The sequence below is a fragment of the Phodopus roborovskii genome, unplaced genomic scaffold (assembly GCF_943737965.1).
Source record: "Phodopus roborovskii unplaced genomic scaffold, PHOROB, whole genome shotgun sequence".
NCBI classification, from domain to species: domain Eukaryota; kingdom Metazoa; phylum Chordata; class Mammalia; order Rodentia; family Cricetidae; genus Phodopus; species Phodopus roborovskii.
The window spans coordinates 6718518-6736356 of NW_026126515.1; the positions used below are offsets into that span (position 1 = coordinate 6718518).

Consider the following 17839-nt stretch of genomic DNA (forward strand, 5'->3'; position numbering starts at 1 on the left):
TACTGAGGAACTAGGGGAAATAAGGCAATAAGGTATAATTTTCTGGCTTAGAGAGATGGTTCAGTGTTTAAGAGGGTGCATTGCTTTTGCAGAGAAACAGAGTTTGATTACCAATGTCTACCTTAGGCAGCTCACAAATGCCTCTAACTTTAGCTCTTGGGAGGACCTAGGTGGGATCCAATGTCCCTGACCTCTGAGGGGATCCATACTCCTTTGCATATACCCATGTACAGACAGTGAATTAATAATAAAACTAAATCTTAAAAATAAGTTATTCTGAGGGCTGGTAAGATGGCTCAGTGAGTAAAGTTGCCTCCTGTCAAACCAGATGACTTGAATTTGAGCCCAAGAGCCTGTATGGTGGAGAAAGTGACTCCCACAAGTTGTCCTCTGATGCCTCCATACATATGCACAAAATAAGTAAATGCAGAAAAAAATATTAAATCATTACTTTGTTGCTACCCTTAACTTGCACAGATGGAATCTCAAGGATTCTACTGAGGGGTGCTGTTTGTCCCTAGTCAAAATGGGTTTGTAGCAGAGCTACAATTTGGGGAAGAAAAGTGCATAGCAGCATCTACAGCTGACAATAGATCCTTGTAAAATCAAAGTATCAAGTCTGCCTGATTTCTAAAATTTAAACTTCATGAATTTCACTTATTTGTTCAGGATCAGAGCAAATATATCATCTTATCACCTGCAGTAACTTCCGTGCAAACTGACCTAACTCCATTTTGGGATGCATGTGATTCTTTATAGATGCTGCTTCTTAACCTATCAGCATCCTCACCTCCGTTAACATTCCTGTAGAATCCCTCTGTAATGCCCCTAAAACTTTCCTTTGGAAAACTTTGAGCCTTTCACCATACACGTAAATACACGAGTCATTCTTATTTTCAGCACCCACACACAGAGTTCTCCATTCTTTTCCCCCAGACTCACACCCTGTTTATTAACGTGGCTGACTGGTCTGCTTACTGAACTATTACCTAGAGGGTAAGGGCTGCTCCTAATAAGCTTTGTAAATTCAGATCGAACAAATGGTGATACAGATAATGGCATGCAGTTCTGAGGAGTGTGATAAAAATTAACTCAGAGCTAGTATTCAAGTTCAACATGACAATAAAGGAAAGAGATGTGAAGCTAGAGTCATCTATTGCCTGAGGTTTATTCTAAACCTTGGTAAGTCACCTTGGCTTAAGTGGGAGAAAAGAACAGTGATGCTCATTTTGAGCACAAATAAGAATACAGTCGATTACAGATGGCATTAATTCTAACCCTGTTTATTAATGGAGTACTGGAGTAAAAAAGAGCAGAGTTATCTCTTTGCTACCACTTTTCTTCCACCTCTCTGCCTTACACATGCATGCTGGGGGTTGGAAGTGGGGCTCAGTGGTAGCTGTTTTGACCCTAGCACCAAAAAAAGAAAAAGAAAAGAAAAAAAAAAAAAATGCTGGCTGGGAGCAGATACTAAAATTGCAGGCGGATGAATCACCTTGTGCAACCTCAGCAAGTTCTCATTAAATGTTTATCCTAAAGCTAGAGCTTTAAGGCTGTAGTGATTAAACCCAATTTATGGTTAGTTTGGGGGAGCAGAATCACCACTACAGCGTTTTACATCAGTACATATTCTTAATGTGGGAGTCAGGATCCATGGGTCTCTTCAATGGGTGCAAACTGATGCAAAAAGGCGGGAAAGATAACTCGGCTTTTCCGGAGTTCTCAAAGAAAGGAATCCCCCCCCCCCAATAGTTAAGAACTAACTATACCAATGAAGTGTTTGTCTTATACAAACACTGACACGATGATCTTCCTGTTGATCTAAAAAATGCTCCAACTGGGTGATCATTTATGACTAAAAATAACGACACTACTAGCAGAGTTGGTGTCAGCGCGGGTATTCAGAAGCATATACCAACTTCCCATCCCGACCTTGAACAGCTATATGAAACTAAGCAAGCTTTGGCAACAGACTGTTTACAGTGTGCAAAGCACCTTCGTTTGGGTCTCAAGATAACCTTAAAAAAAAGTAAAAGTAATTTTTTTTAAAGCGTAGTTATTGCTAGGTCCAATTACAAATGGCAAAACGAAAATTCGAAAGACTGCTCAGTGACTCTCACTCAGTTCGCCTGGTGAAATAAAAGTGACAGTGACAGAGGCGATCAAACCAATTTCCTAGTGCAGGTGAACCGAAAGCGCGCTGGAGCTCCGAGACTTAAAGCCAGTGGTTGCCTGCACAGGGGACTCGGGGCAAGCGGGGCCGGCCGGGAAGCGGGCGCGGGCCGCTACCTCGGTGCGGCGGTACAGCGTGGCCTCCCCGAAGGCGCCGCGGCCCAGGACGCGGATGGGGATGTAGTGCAGCTCCTCCTGCTCCGCCGCGCCGCCGGCTCGCGGCCCCGGGCTGGCGCTGGGCCCCGGGCCCGAGTCCCCGCCACCTCCGGACTCGCTTCCAAAGTCCGAGTTGATGGAATCGCAGTGTCGCTCGTACTCGCCCAGCACCGACATGGCGGAAGCCAGCGTGTCCGCGGCGGGCTGCGCCTCACTCGCCTCAGAAGCCCGCCAGCGGCTCAGGCAGCCCCACTGCCCCGGGAGCTTCCATGGTGGCTCCTGCCCCCTGCCCCGGAAGCAGTTCTCGGTGCTTCCGGCTCGCTGAGTTTTTCCTCCGCCTTCGCGTGCCCACTTGAAGCCGGGGAGGCCCCCATGCCTTGGGGGACGCTGGGCGTCCGCTACCAGCTCTCCGAACTCCCGCGGTGACCACTCTCACCTCGGAGCTGTGATTGGTGCAGCAGTCACTTGAATAGTTGGACAGGACTCTTGTTTGAAGCGATACTGTAACAAGCTGAAACGCTTCGCTTTTGACGTGAGCCAGCAGATCCAGCTCTTCCTCACAACTTGTTAATATATGTGTAAGTTTTTTTTTTTTTTTTTTTTTTTTTTTTGAGTCAGGGTTTGTCTGTGTAACAGCCCTGGTTGTCCTGGAACTCGCCCTGAACTCAGAGATCTGCTTGCCTATTATTCATAAATGCTGGGATTAAAGGAGCACGCCACCACCGCCCGGCATAACTCCTAAAATATCTTAACTCTGCTTCCCCTATTCTTTCCTCCCTCCTCATCTTCCAAATTCAACATAATCGGAGGCGTTTTTGCAGTCTTTGACAGACCGATCTAAAGAAACATTCCCGAAGCATCAAGGCCAGACATTCACGGTATTGGAGAACAGAGACTGGATGCTTCCATACCAAGTCCCCAAGGGGACTGCAATACAGTCAACAGTTTCATTATTATGTTACCTTAAGCAACTTCATAACTACTATAAACTTAACAATTTTTCCCCTATAAAGTTGCAGTACTATTACCTACATCACAGGGTTGCCCAAGAGGGCACTGTGCTAAAGGTTTTTATTTGTATTATGGCCCTCAATCTCACAGTACCATGGAACAAGGTGTGTGTGTTTGTCAGAATAGGGGGGCACCTTGTTTATCATAATACAGCTAGCTAAGAGGAGCTTGATAGTCAAACCCACAAAGGGCAGGATGTGACCAGGCTAAGAGGTTGTGGAGCTGGAGCCCACTGCCCATGTTAGGTAGAAGTAGAAAGTACAGCTTTGTGTGTTGTGCTGTTTGATGTTCCCTGTGGATGGTGGAAAAATTAATGAAAACTTTAAAGCAAAGGACTATATGGCGAAGGCCGTGTCTCAAGTGTTTTTGTGTGTGTGCTTTATTTTTCCAGACAGAGTTTCCCTGTGTAACAGTCTTAGCCATTCTGGAACTCACTCTGTAGACCAGGCTGGCCTCGATCTCACAGAGATCCACTTGTCTCTGCCTCCTGAGTGCTGGTATTAAAGGTGTGTACCATCACTCCCCAGCTCCCAAGAGGGTTGGTTTGTTTTTAATACCATTGTGTGTGCATATAAATGATGCGGGTGGTGTTTCCATGGCACATATATGGAAGGCAACTTTGTGGAGTCTTTCCTTAAACATATGCATGGGTTCTGGCTATCAAATCCAAGTTGCCAGATTGGCATGGCAAGCTCCTTTGCCCACAGAGCCTTACAGACTCTCAATTTGCCAGTCTTCTGAGGAAATCTGTTTCTGCTGTCTTCCTCTACACAGTGACTAAACATTCTTTTGCTCAAGTGCCGAGCTCAGTTATTACTCTGATTCCCTTAGGGTAGGAACCAATTTGATTTTTACAAAGAACTGTGAAAGCAGTGTGTAGAACACAAAGACTGGCAGGAATGTGGTCAGTTAGGAGGTGATTGCTATTCTAAGAGGTGCTAAGACAGTATCACTGAGTGACAAGGTTCAGATTTTAGAAATCAGTTGAGATACGGTAAGGCAGATGTAGCAAGTTCAATCCAGGACTTTAAGTAGCCAGAGATGGCACACTCAGGAGGAAGACAGAGTAGGTAGTGGTGTGAAACACTTCATTGGTGTTCCATTTAATATATGTTAAATGGAAAACATTTCACACTACATCTGGATAGTAGACTACAAGGGATTTCTGTTGTCTGAATTTAATTACTGCACCAATCTCTGTAATGATAGTTTGCTTGTATGATGCTCACACTGAACTAATCTAGCTCCTTTTTACATCCAAGTTAATAGGCCTTCCAGTCTATGAATGATGTTTTAAGGATGCCTATCTCTCACATTCTGATGTTACTGATTAATTGCTATCTCAATTTGTTATAATGTAAGCTCATGAGAGCTTAGGCCTTGCTTTTTTTTTTCGTTGCTATGTATCATCAGTTCCCAGAAATGTAAAGGTTGCATGAACAGGAGGTTATTATGCTATGGTATGTCACACTGCTTGCCTGACAACTCCCTTTTACTTGCTTTTGAAGTACTTTAGATTATACAAGTGTTAAATTTCAAATTCTCCATTTACCAAAGACCAAGTAACTTCATGTGCCAGGTGCTGGATTACAACACAGAATAAAAATGGTTCCTACCCTCATGGAGTTCAGGGTCTTCCACATAACCCCCCCAAAAAAAAACAAAACAAACAAACAAACAAACAGGCAGTGACAATTTTGTGTAAACGCTTTTAGAAGTCCAAGGTTCCAGAAAGCTGTTTCGGAGACATGGGTCCAAGCCGAACTTGTTGGGTGTGTGAAGGGTTCTCAGAGCACAATTCAAAGGAAAATGTTAATAGTGATTAAAAGGCACTTTGAGAATAAATAGTGTCTTCTATTTATCTGGGTACAATAGATTTTTGCTAAACTAATTCTACTAACAGAATAGGAAGTTGGTATATATCTGAACTGATATATGGAGGTGGGGGGTGGAGGTGGGATGGGGTTCAGATTACTTAAAATCAGAAGTGTTGACTTTCATTCCAAGAAAATAAGTCTTGCTGAAGCCTAACAATTCATTTTCCTGGTACCTTTGTAGTGAAGAACTATCTAGCTTTCTTTAACTTGACTGCCTAAAACTGTGAATGAATGGTTTTAGTTATAATGTCTGGAACTCTCTTTGTACATCAGGCTGGTCCCAAACTCACAGAGATCTGCCTGCCCACCACTACCCAGCTATAAAAATTTAAATTATGTATGTGGCTCATATATGGGATATCACCAAACAGAGTAATTTATATATAAAATGTATGTATCAACTATAACAAATATGCAGTGGTTTTATTGAAACAAGCTAATTCAGTTTTAAAAAAGACTTTATTTCATGTGTTTGAGTGTTTTGCCTCCATGTATGTACAGGTAGTTTGTAGCATGTGTATATCTGGTGCCCACAAAGGTCAGAGAGGGCACCCGTAGAACTAGAATTAGTATGTGGCTGCTAGGAACCAAGCCAGGGTCTTCGCAAGTGCTCTTTCCACTAAGCCATCTCTCCAGCCCCCCATTTATAAGTTTTGCCAAACTCAATATGCTCTCTAAAACAGCAGTTAGAAAACATTTTGGTGTGTATGTGTATGTGCAGGTACACACACAGAGGCTAGAGATCAGAAGCTATCCATCTTGGTTTTTTGAGACACGGCCTCTAATCAGTACCTAAAGCTCAATGATTAGGCTATGTCGACAGGCCAATGAGACACAAGGATCCACCTGTCTCCGCCTTCCCAGTACTGGGATCATAAGCACAGGCTACATTTTATGAGCACATGCTCAGCCTCTTATATGAGCACTAGGAATCAAACTCAGATGTTCATGTTTCTGTGTCATGCCCTTTACTGGCTGAGATATCTCTGCAGCTCCCACACTTTTTGATGTTAAATTTTCTTGGCCAGGTATGGTGGTTCATCCTTGCAATCATAGTACTTGAAAGACTGAGGCAAGGGGACTGCTATGAGTTTGTGGCCAGTTTGGCCTACATAGAGATTTTTTTTAAAAAAAGAACGAATGAATAAATAAATAAATCCCCAAATTTTGGGAAACACTATTTAAAATGGGCTCAAGTAGACTGTGGATTTACTAATTAACTCTGTGTGTGTGTGTGTGTGTGTGTGTGGCCAACTAGTGATCTATATAACACTTCATGTTGGCTCTTAGAAAGAAGATTCATGGGGAGATGGAGAAATGGCTCAGTAGTTAGAGTACTTGCTGCTTTTCCAGAGGACCCAGGTTTGATTCCCAAGGCGGATCACAACTCTAACTCCAGTCCCAGGAGATCTGACCCTCTTTTGGCTTTCAGCTTTCCCAGACATACATGCAGGCAAAACACCCATACATATAAGAATAAATAAATAAATAATTTTAAAGGAATATTCATGAAAAAATGTTAAAAAGTAAAAGGGGAAGAGAAACTGCTCTTTGTTGTCTGGGGTATAGTTTACTCAGATAGGCCAAAATTGTAAATATAAAACACTTCAGGGTTGTATTTCCAGGACAGAAGCACGCGGAAACTCTGGAGAAACTCCAGTGGTAGCTGCAAGAAAAGACACTACAGAGCAGTGTACAGCCCCAACCTATCCTTTCTGATGACACACAAGGAGTGATTAGTGACATACATGTATGTAAGGGTTTACTAGTTCACATATAGGCTTTATCCATGTGTAGTAAATCAGGGGCAACATTTTCTTCCATGTTTCATTTACTGCACCCTAAAAAGCAGCAATACTGAGGAATCATTGCTAAGTGGGACACAAAAGCACTAAAGAGTAATAGCAAAGCACACCTCAAATGGTTTCTGCTAGCCTTTATTTGTGAAAGTTTACACAAAAATCTCCAACAGGTGACTCTGTATAAATCCCACATGCCTCTTTCCATTAACAAACAGCAGAATGGCTCTTGGGGGGGGGGGGGTTCATGACAATGGTATATAACAAGGTTTGTTGAAACTACTATTCTCAGATCATCTTGAATATGCTGAAAATGGAGGGAAGCAGAAAACATACCTGTTTATAAAGCTGATATGCTTTTGTGCTAGCCTGTTGTCCAAGGCAAATGCTCTTCAATTAACTTTGTAACTGAAAACACAATGTCCAAGCTGGTTGTTTTTGGCATGAATCAAAACAAAGGATTTGAAAGAATTTCAGTTCTACAAAGCTTAAGTTTAGAGCTGTACTTGGAAAGAAAAAATATGGACAAAATACTTATTCTATCTTCTCCTACCTTCTTTGACATTTTTCAGAACAGAAAACCCTAAAAGAGTAGATTTCATTGCTCCTTAAAAGAGGGGAAGGCACAAGTCAGAAATAGGAGTCTCTTGTTAGGCTAATGGCACAGACTACGGTTTTGCATTTAAAAGTCTACAGATGGATTTTGACCCAAAACTTTGCTTATTCTTTTCCTACCTGAATTGTTCCTCTATGACTTGATATATGAATGTTACAGATTCCTGAACACCTGCTGTTGCTATGGTGAGGACTCAACTGCTAAATTCTTAGAAGGGAGACCTATCACTTCTCAACTGCAGGTGGCAGTGTTGTACCAGAGAACACTTCATGCCACCCAAGAGGAATTTACGGGAGTCATAAGACAAAAAAGGCTTTTGAGTTTACAGTAACTGGGACCTTAACAGAATAGCCTGAGACTGTAACAACAGAAATCATTCCCTTTCACCTTCGCACTCCATCCAGATCAACTCTACAGTGTTCTCTGACGACTTCAATATTCCACTTCCTTACGGCAAGCAACATGGGCCTAAGACCTATAATTCTCAGCTGAGCAATTAAGACAAGCCCTTGTCAGGTCAGCAGGGTTTAAAGATTACAGAAAGGACGAACGCCTACTTACTTTCCTGGGCGAAGTGGGAAAGATATCAGATGACAAATGAGTATTTGTCCTGTTTACAAACATTTGTACAACTTTCCCCCTAGTGTTGGGGATCAGGTTCAGCGCCTTCCATGTTAGGTAAGCACTCGACCACTGAGGTACACTCCCAGCCCCACATCTCTTTTGTATATTAGACTTAGCTTTGAGGTACCTAATACTCCCAAACAAGTGAACCTTTTACAACACATACTTTCAAGTATTTACCTTTCTATGACTTTCCTAGATGTCTATTTAAACCCCATGTCCAATTCTCTATAGATTAGGACAGGTGTTAAGGACATAGAAAGAATATAAGGACAGGAATTATAAGTCAGTGATTGGCCATGCATGAAGGGCTGGTAAAATGTACTTATTTCTCCCTGGTAGAAGTCACGTGAAAAATTCAAGCAACCACTTGTCTGATAAAGGACCTACACAAAACTCAACAGTGACATGAACAAATGATCCAAGTAGAAAATGGGCAAAAGCCATGAACAGACATTTCACTACCAAGGACATACAGATGGCAAATGACTAGCACACGAAAGGATGGTCAACACCATTCACCACTAGGAAAATGCAAATTAAAACCATAATGAGCTATTACAGGCACCTATCTAAAGGGGCTAAGTTACAACATCAGGAAGCACTAATGAGAACGTGGAAACGTAACATGCTGTAGCCACTCTAGACAAGAGCAGGAGAGTTTCTTTAAGAATTCTTCCCACACAGCATAGCAATTGCCCTCTTAGGCATGCATCCCAGAGTGATGAAAACTTACATTCACATAAGAACCTTCCTAGTTAAGGGCCAAATCCCAAACCCACCCCTATGACCTTTAAGAACAATGCAGTACCATCCATAACCCTGGAGTATTTGCCATGAAAAGGGAACAACCAGCAATACATGCAACAACCGGGAGGAGGCGCACTCCTGGGAGTTACGCTGAGAGGCAAGTCAGCCTCCAAAGGCTACTACACTCTTGATGATTCCACTTACATAACAAAGTAACAAAGTTACAGAGATGGTGAGCAGACTAGGGAGCCGGACAGAAGGGGTGTGGCTATGAAAGGGCAGTATGAAGACCACGTGATGGAACTACTCCACCTTGAAATGATCACTGGGATCCACACGTGACAAACTGAAATAGGACTAAACACACATACACACAAGGAGTTCAAGCAGTTGAACACAAACATTTTAATTGTCTAAAATGAGATTTTTCTTTTAAGAGATTATCTACAGTTCAAAACTCACTTTTTTATGTGTCCCATCCATGACCCCTTTAGGAAACAATATTATGAAGGATATCACCAGAAACTATGTAAACATTTCATCTAAGGGCCAAGAGAAAGTTCAGGGTGCTTTCACAAGGAAACCGAAGAGGACAACTGCCATGAAACAAGATGACCATGGCCATAGGAACATTGGGAGGAGAACTAGAGTGAAAGACCAAGGTGATGAGTAAGTGGGAGGGAAAAAAAGGGAAAACAAAACCAAACAGCTCAAATGATCACACGAGGAAACCCAGGACGAATGCTGGCTTTGGCATTATCTAGGTAACCCCTGTTTTTTTTTTTTTTTTTTTTTTTTGTCTTGTTTTTCCATCGGTGACTTTAATAATCTTGTCAAAAAAAACAGTCCAAATCCTACCGCATTAAAAAGAAGTCCTCATTGACTTGTTGGGTGTAGGTGGTGTCCCATATTTTCCCACACCAAAAGAAATCAGTTCTGGCAAGAAAGCTCCACTGTGCCTTGATGGTACTGTTAGTAGGATGGCCTTGAGCTAGGCCAGGCACATCCCAGCGATGTTCTGCCGGCTGAGATACCCGGGGACAGAAGACTGAGCCTCCTTACTCTATCAACTTCTTGGCCTTGAAGAAGCGACGCAGGTAGAAGACCTGCCAGGTGGCTAGTCCAATGAGGCAGAACATGGAAAAGATGCTGAAGTACAGGACTCGGGTGTTCGTGGACTCTGAGAAAGAGAAAGCATCATGAATGGAATGAAATAAGTTGCTTCAGTTGGCTAACAATGGCTAGGGGGAAGACCAGCAATTAACCTCATTATGTCCCTAAGTCTAAGAGCGCAAACAATTAAGAAAAATAAAAGAAAGCAAAAAGACAGGTGTAGTGTAGTAATGTACCCATGATGTCAGCACTCATGAAGTTTAAGCCAAGAGGAGTCTGAGTTTCAGGGCAGCCTAGGCTACACAGCAAGACCCTGTTAAAAAGCGTTGGCTGGGGAGGTGCCTCAGTGGCATACCACTTTCTTTGCATTACCAAGGCACTGAGTTCTAGCTCCAGTGCTGTTTTGCTTCTAATCCCATTTAAAAAGTTAAAAACTACAAATTGGTATTTGCTAACAAGCCAATCAAGCTCATGTTGATTGTATCACAGAAAATTCCATTCTTTGATAATCTAGCCAGCTGATTCACCTTTAAGTAGCAATAGCCCCAAAGAAGCAATTTTCTTTCTCTAAGTATGTTCCACTTTTCCCAAATGGAGAAAGGTGTACTCTAGCATTCAGGGTTCAGGACCTGTTTCCTCTACAGTTCACTCATCAACATGAGAGCCACCCTGCCCTCACCATTGGTGTCGCGCATCTCCTCTTCCCGCTTCTTCATGTAGGCAAAATCATTAACGATCGATTCTGAAAGGTCCTCTAGGCGACGTAACTCCACCTCCAAAGGTTTGAGTTTCTCAACCTTTGCAATCTGGAAAAGATCAGAGTTAGGGCTCCACTCCCTGAAAAAGCTGCTCAAGTAAAGAACATCAAGCACAAAAACAAAACAAGCTATCAAAGTGGGAGGGTTTGTAGGGCAGGGGTCAGCCAGTGTTGGAAAAAGGCCAAATGGGGGGAGAGAGGGAGGGAGGCCAGAATGCACTATATACAAGTATGAAATGTAAAAAGTCTTTTTACAAGTTTACCACATTCAAATTTTCTTCTGTCAATCATCCTAAGTATTTGAAAATTTGACTTTCTACCTTTGTCTGCAAACTATATTTTTTCCACCTTAGGTCTTTAATTTTGATTAAAATTTCTTTAAGACTAGGATAGTAGTAGTGCAGGTAAATCCTGTATTCAGGAGGCGGAGGCAGGCACAGAAGCTCCCTTTAAGAGACAAGCTCCGCCCACTCCTGCTCGCTTTCCTCCATTTCTCTGCTTTCTTTCCTCTGTTTCTCTGAAGAGGTAGGCGTGTCCTCCTCTCTTTTCCCTTCCCCCAAAAGTTCAGCCTGCATGGCATGTTTGTCCCTCACCCACCATGGGATCCACCATGGTCTCCCTCTTGCTCTACCATAACAGATAGACCCTGTTTCAAAAAAAAAAAAAAAAAAAAAAAAAAAAAAGGTTGGAGAGCAACAGAGGAAGGTGCTCAATGTCTTTCTCATGTTCATGACTTATACACCAAAACAAATAACCCACTTCTTCATAGGTACTGTACAATGAAGGCTATAAAGATGATACTCTATTTCCCCAGATTTACAAATGAAATAAAGCAGTTTATATTGCTTTTTCATTCATTGGAAGGCAACAGACACTACAATTAGTATGGTAGCTTTGAGAGTCATATTAGGTCAAATATACACAGAAGAAGAAAGTATATGTTCTTACACCACCATGGAGTAACTAAAAAGGATACAGCCAATTATCAAATCTCTAAGGTTGAGGTGTGAAGGATGGTAAGTAGAGGTACATATCACACAAGCAAACATGTAGTTGCTTTATGTTTGTTTATCAGCTATTATTTCATTAAAAAAATATATATATATACATACATACATACATACATACATACACCCTCCAGAAGTGGAGGCAGGAGATTTAGGTAATCCTAGGCTAGCTACACAGTGAGCTTGAGGTCAGCCTGGTCTACCCGAGGGCCTATTACAAATACACACAAATATTTTTAACAACCAATCCAAACAAACCAACAACTTCCCTAATAAGACGGTCTCATTATGGCCATTTGCACAGTTGATTCCAAATTTCTGAACTCCTCCCACTGCAGTGTCTCAAGTGGCTGAGAGTATAGGCACCTGCCATGTCTGGTTCATGATTTACTTTCAAAAGTCTCTCAGGAGGTTGAGGCAGAAGGATCCTGAGTTCAAGGCTAGCCTGGGCTATGTAAGAACACTCAAAAATAAGTAAATAAAGGAATATTTTGGAGCTTTTAAGTTTTCCCAAACAAAGGATTTTTCAATAATTCCCTTTCTACATTTGCCATTTGTTTATTTCTTTGTTTGGCAGAGTCAGCACAGGTTGACCACAAACTCAAAGCAACCCTCCTGCCCCACCTTCTGGAGTGTTTTCCATTAAATGCTACTAACATGGAATGAATGGAAAGGGTTAGGAGTGATTTCCATGTTCTTTTCTAACCTATATATATCTTCTTCCTGGCACAAGGTCTCACTATAATTTACTATCCTTCTATCTCAACCTCTAATGTGCTGTGATTACATGTGTGCACCAATCCACCCAGTTTATTTATCTACTCTTGGCTGAATGAGCACAGAACAAGATAGACATTATTAATTATAAAAATATAATCACTCAAATGTTAAAAGAAACCAGCTGCTAAGGCAGGGATAGAGAAGCTGTGCTGCTGCTGCTAGACACCTAGGTCTTCACGGGACGATGACCTCTTCACACTGGGAAATGCTGCCGCTATGTAAAGTATCTGACAGCTGTGTAAGATTTAGCCAGTAGTTAAATGTTCTCAGAAACAGAGGATAAAAATCCAAAGTCTACCTTGACAGCTCTTCAGTTTCCTTTGGGAGGCTATAAACTTAGCATACAGATCTGCAGACCCTGTTACAAGAGATACAGTGTTTATGCTTTTCTAGCTGAGGGTCCAGGGTTGCCATTAACCTACAGTATTTATCTGTCGTTTGATTTCACACAAAGTTACAGAGCACAAAATTTCCCAAGAAAAGCCAGGTATAGTGGCACATATTTTTAACTCCAGAACTTGGGAGGCAGTGGCAGGCAGATCTCTGTGAGTTCAAGGCCAGCCTGATCTACAAATTGAGTTCCAGGACAGCCAGGGCTACACAGTGAAACACTGACTTAAAACAACCCGAAACCAAACAAACAAAAATCCCCAGGGGAGAAGGTACCAATGAGATATATACTAAACCAAACTTAGTCTTTTAATATCTTTCCTTTCCCTGGTCTATGCTTCCCCATCCAAAGCTTCCTGAATGAAACAGAGAAAGGCCACAGCATGAAACTTCTTAGACATCAATTATTTAAGGGTCCCCAAATAGAAACTTGCAAAAAGGAACTAGAAGTGAAACTGTGGTTGTGCTTCTGCCAGCTAGAAATTCTGTGTGTGTGTGCGCGCGTGCGTATGTATGTGTGTGTGTGTGTGTGTGTGTGTGTGTGTGTGTATGTATATGTGACACATAGATATGATAGATGGCACTAGCCAAAGGCCGAAAACCCAGAAAAGGCACTGATATCAAGGATGGCCTATGTAAATTACATCTATTCTCCATCTTTGCAGTATTTATTTCTCAGCTGTATAAGTAATACATAAATGCTCTCAGCTAAAAAAAAATGTTAATTACCCAGAAACAGGATAAAAATCCCAAGTCTACCTTGACAGCTCTTCAGTTTCCTTTCAGAGGCAGTTATGGTTATAAACTCGGCACACGGTTTTCTAGATCCTGTTAGAATATATATGGCGTTTACACTTTTGTGTGTAGTAAGTATACCACAAAACACAAAACGAAATGTATTTACTAATGGTCCATACTATACAGTGTCCTATGGCTCACTTTTTTCCAATCTAGGAAGATCTTGTAAAAGCATCAGGACTTTGGGTTCACTTCATTCTTCTCAATGACTACATGGTATTCCACAGAGCTTATTCAGCCATTACAATCTGCAGTCTCTTCCTAGTACTGGGCTATTAGAGGTCTTTACCACCATCCAGAGCTAAGCAGTTCAATTTGACTTTATTTGCTCAGTGAAATCCATACTGAATCCCCATCCTTTTTTTCAGAAAATTATTTCCAGGCTACTATTAGTGAAATAAAAATTTCATTAAAATTAAAAAGGGAAGCCTCATTTTTGATGAATAATGACTTTGCTCTTGATATCAGCAAATAAAAGGCTCACAAGTAAGGCTGAGAGTCAGGCTTGGTGACAACTACTCAGGAAATTGATGCAGGAGACAGACCTTCCTGGACTATAGAGTGAGCTCACTGCCAGACCGGGCAACTTAGTGAGTTCCTATTTCAAAATACCAAAGTAGAAAAGAGGGCCAAGGCTATAGCTCAGTGGTAGAGCACTTGTTGAATATGCAGTAGCCCCAGGTCCTGTCTCCAGTACCAGAAAAAGGAATGGAAGGAGAGGGAGGAAGAAAGTGATAGAGAGGGAGAGGGTGAGAAGGAAGGAGGAAAAAGGCCTAAGCTAAACCGGGGAAGAAAAAAGCAACATACTAATTAGTCCTATTAGCACATGTATATAGTATGGGTTACTTTATGTTTTACTATAACTTTCAGTCATGGAAAATATCATCCTTATGTTTTTAGCAAAGGACCTAAGACTCAGAGACAAAGTAACTTCTCACGGTCTTCCAGCTTGGTGGAACTGAGACGAGACTAAATCTAACAGAGTGTATTATTCATTCTGTAGGTTCTAGAAATTTGATGAAGAAAATCAGATTTCAACACTAGGATGCTTCTGAACCAAAAGTGAAGTAAGAGCAGGTGTATAACCCATAATCCTAGCACTTAGGATGCCAAGGTTGGAGAACTGCTGTGAGTGAGGCCAGCTTGGGTTAGAGATGCTGATCCCATGCATGCACGCACCTTCATCTAGGTGCTGGTACACACTTGTGACCCCAGCACTTGGGAGGTAAAGCAGGAGGATCAGAGGCTTTAGGTCAGCCTTGCCTGCCATATAATGAGACTGAGGTGAGCTTAGGCTGCACAAGACCCTATTTAAAATAGACTGATAGGTAGATAGAAACACATATATATAAAGTACCCTCCCCCAAAAGGTGAATAATTATATTAGGTCAGAGGGGTCCAGTCAAATTTTTTAGACTAGTAAAGTTTGAGAATCTTTCCAGTTTTTCCCATTACAACTCTTCTCATGTTTGTAGGCAAAAGAGTAAAACATGGAAAGAAATTCTGAGTGCATTCTCCAGAAGGCCCTCTTCACTTGGCCAGGACTAAGCATTCAATGAGTATCCCAGGACTTCATATACTAGTCAGTTCAAATCCAGAGAGAGACATCGCAAGGATGGGATGTAGCTTGATCAGCACTGTAAACATTAAAATACATATTTGTTTAAACATTAAAATACATACTTGTTTAAACAAATGAAAACCTACCACCACCCTCAATTGCTATCTGACTTAATGCTCCAAGTTTCTAAAAGAACACCAGGTTATATGTTTCATGAAGACAGACTAATATGCTAACTACTTTTTTTCTGTAAGGCTGGAAATAAGGTCTTTTAATTGATAAAGGCAGACCACAACAATGCACAACACAAATATTCCACTAGGGGGTGCCACTCTCCTTATATGTTGTATGTAGCCATTAAATAACCAGAGTATTAGAGGAACCCATTCTATGAGCCCCTCATTTTACAGAAGAGGAAACTAAACATCCCATAGTCAGCCCCTTCGGTGGTGGACTAATATTAGCAGCACCATGGTCTCTTGAATCACTACCCAGGCTCGGGCATTTATTTAGCATCAAAACTGCAAAGCTTGGCTAGAAAACCCAAGAATATTAACCCTGTAGTTCAGAAGCATACAATCTCATTCTCCCCAAGCCTACTCATCTGCAAGTGTCAATCATGAAGACTCCTTGTCACTCTGTCCATGACAGCTTCTTTTCCATATTGCCTAAAGCTGTGGCTGGCACAATTAGCACTCATACACTGATACATGCACACATTATTGTTTGACTTATATCTCAAGACTGATCTCAAGGAAATTACCTAATACACAGCACTGGCCTCAAAGGAGCCAGCTTTCTCAAGTACCATGGCCCCTGAGCAAGTGCTCTCTGTGGGGATATTGCTGCATCTTTTCACCATGAAGTCCAGAGGCCACCCTCCATCCCATCCCCATGGTATGTATCTACCAGTTTAACATGACTAGTCCATATTGCTTAGAAAAACCTAAAAGTCATGTGGCCTTTCCCTGTCTAGGTACCTTCAGAGCATCAATAAATTATGCTCTTCCTAAACTGCATCCATGTCCCCCACGCTGATGATGATGTGAACCAAAGAGTTCATAGACTTCTCCATAACAGCACTGAGAAAAAATGGTAACACTGAAGCAAAACTAAGCAGAACAAATAAACTCAACTTGTTACAAGTCAAATTCAGTCAAATTAATTTGCTGCCTCCTTGCCCCACCTCAAAGAACAAATCCGCTCCCAAATGCTCCAAAGACAAACCAATAAAAGTGAGGGACATGTAGGCTAACAAAAGGTAAAGATAAAGAACAAGACCCAAGGATCAATTTTCTGGTACCAGGGTAGGCACACGGATCACAAGCCCACTCACAGCATCTCACAAGCTGGAGCTTGTCAGAGTCAAGTTCAGATAGTAAGTTCAACTGCAGGCAGGAAAATGTGAAAGCTCTTATTTACTTCTGTTGTGATCATCCGACAGTCTCCAGGATGGGCAGGAAAGGAAGGCGAGATTCACACTGATCAACCATGTCTCAGGGGCCTTACTCACGTCCTGTCCTGTAACTCAGGAGGGTCTGTGGGACTGGTGCACAGAACCAGAATCCCTCTCCCCTGACAGCATCCAGAGAACCGGAACACTTGGGAAGTCTTCAGCTGTGGCACTAACTGTGTTTTGGAGTGTCTACTAATAGGAGAGCAGACTAATAGACAGGACTTCTTCATGTTGAAAATGTGGGCATCCACAGTAAGAAAGGCTCAGGAGTTAGGGGATTGATCACGGCTCCTTCTTTATGAAAAACTGCCTTTGCCACCAGAAGAATGAAAAAAGAAATAAAAAGGGAAGGACATGACTGCTCCTATGTATGGTGGGGGAGAAAGTTTATTATGGCTACATGCAAGAGCACAGCCAGCCAGAGACATGTGGGAGAGTTCAGCTGGACATGACCAGGAAGAGTGAGAGAGAAGGGAAGGGAAAGGCGGGCCAGGTACATTAGCCAGGGAACACAAGAGTAGACGAATGCACGAGGTAATCAAAATAACTGCATTATATAGGGAATAGCAGCCCCTGGGCTGGAGAATTCAGGGTGGAGGGCAGGGTATGCCAGCCACGAACACCCTGTAACAGGTAAGGCCCGAGAGACTTGGGGAGAACCTGGTCCGCTTTGGTATGTCAGACAGGCACCTAAGTCGTTTGTCCCAGGTGTGAAACCCGACAGTCTCCCCAGTTACACAACCAGGGAGTCTATTCCTGCAAACAGAGCACAAGCAGCTCAAAAAAACTTAGAAAACAAAAAGGCCAGATTCACATACACATACTGAATCTAAGAGATAACACTATCTAAGGAACAGAGGCATGACAGTAGCAGAAGTTCTTAAAACACAGGGAGCAAACATCTATTTCTGTGTACAGAGCACTCTTTCTCTTATGAATTCAAAATACAAGACTTCAGGTTTCTTTGCATTA

General features: G+C 42.1%; 2 protein-coding genes across 3 annotated transcripts in view; both read right to left on the bottom strand.

The window, feature by feature from the left end:
- The window catches only part of Nek9 (NIMA related kinase 9), a 36912-nt gene extending 34288 nt beyond the window's left edge, over window positions 1-2624 (bottom strand). The window contains exon 1 of one of the 2 annotated variants that reach the window (XM_051196351.1): window positions 2290-2624. In XM_051196351.1, coding sequence (XP_051052308.1) covers window positions 2290-2505 — 216 coding nt within the window. In that variant the 5' untranslated portion in view covers window positions 2506-2624. The remainder of the gene's footprint in view (window positions 1-2289) is intronic. The other variant, XM_051196352.1, reaches the window with a different exon arrangement.
- Window positions 2625-7137: 4513 nt separating this feature from the next.
- The window catches only part of Tmed10 (transmembrane p24 trafficking protein 10), a 35798-nt gene continuing 25096 nt past the window's right edge, over window positions 7138-17839 (bottom strand). Inside the window, exons 4-5 of the mRNA XM_051196355.1 lie at window positions 10798-10924; window positions 7138-10185 (exon numbers count right to left, since the gene is read on the bottom strand). Of these exons, the coding sequence (XP_051052312.1) occupies window positions 10064-10185; window positions 10798-10924 (249 nt within the window). The 3' untranslated portion in view covers window positions 7138-10063. The remainder of the gene's footprint in view (window positions 10186-10797; window positions 10925-17839) is intronic.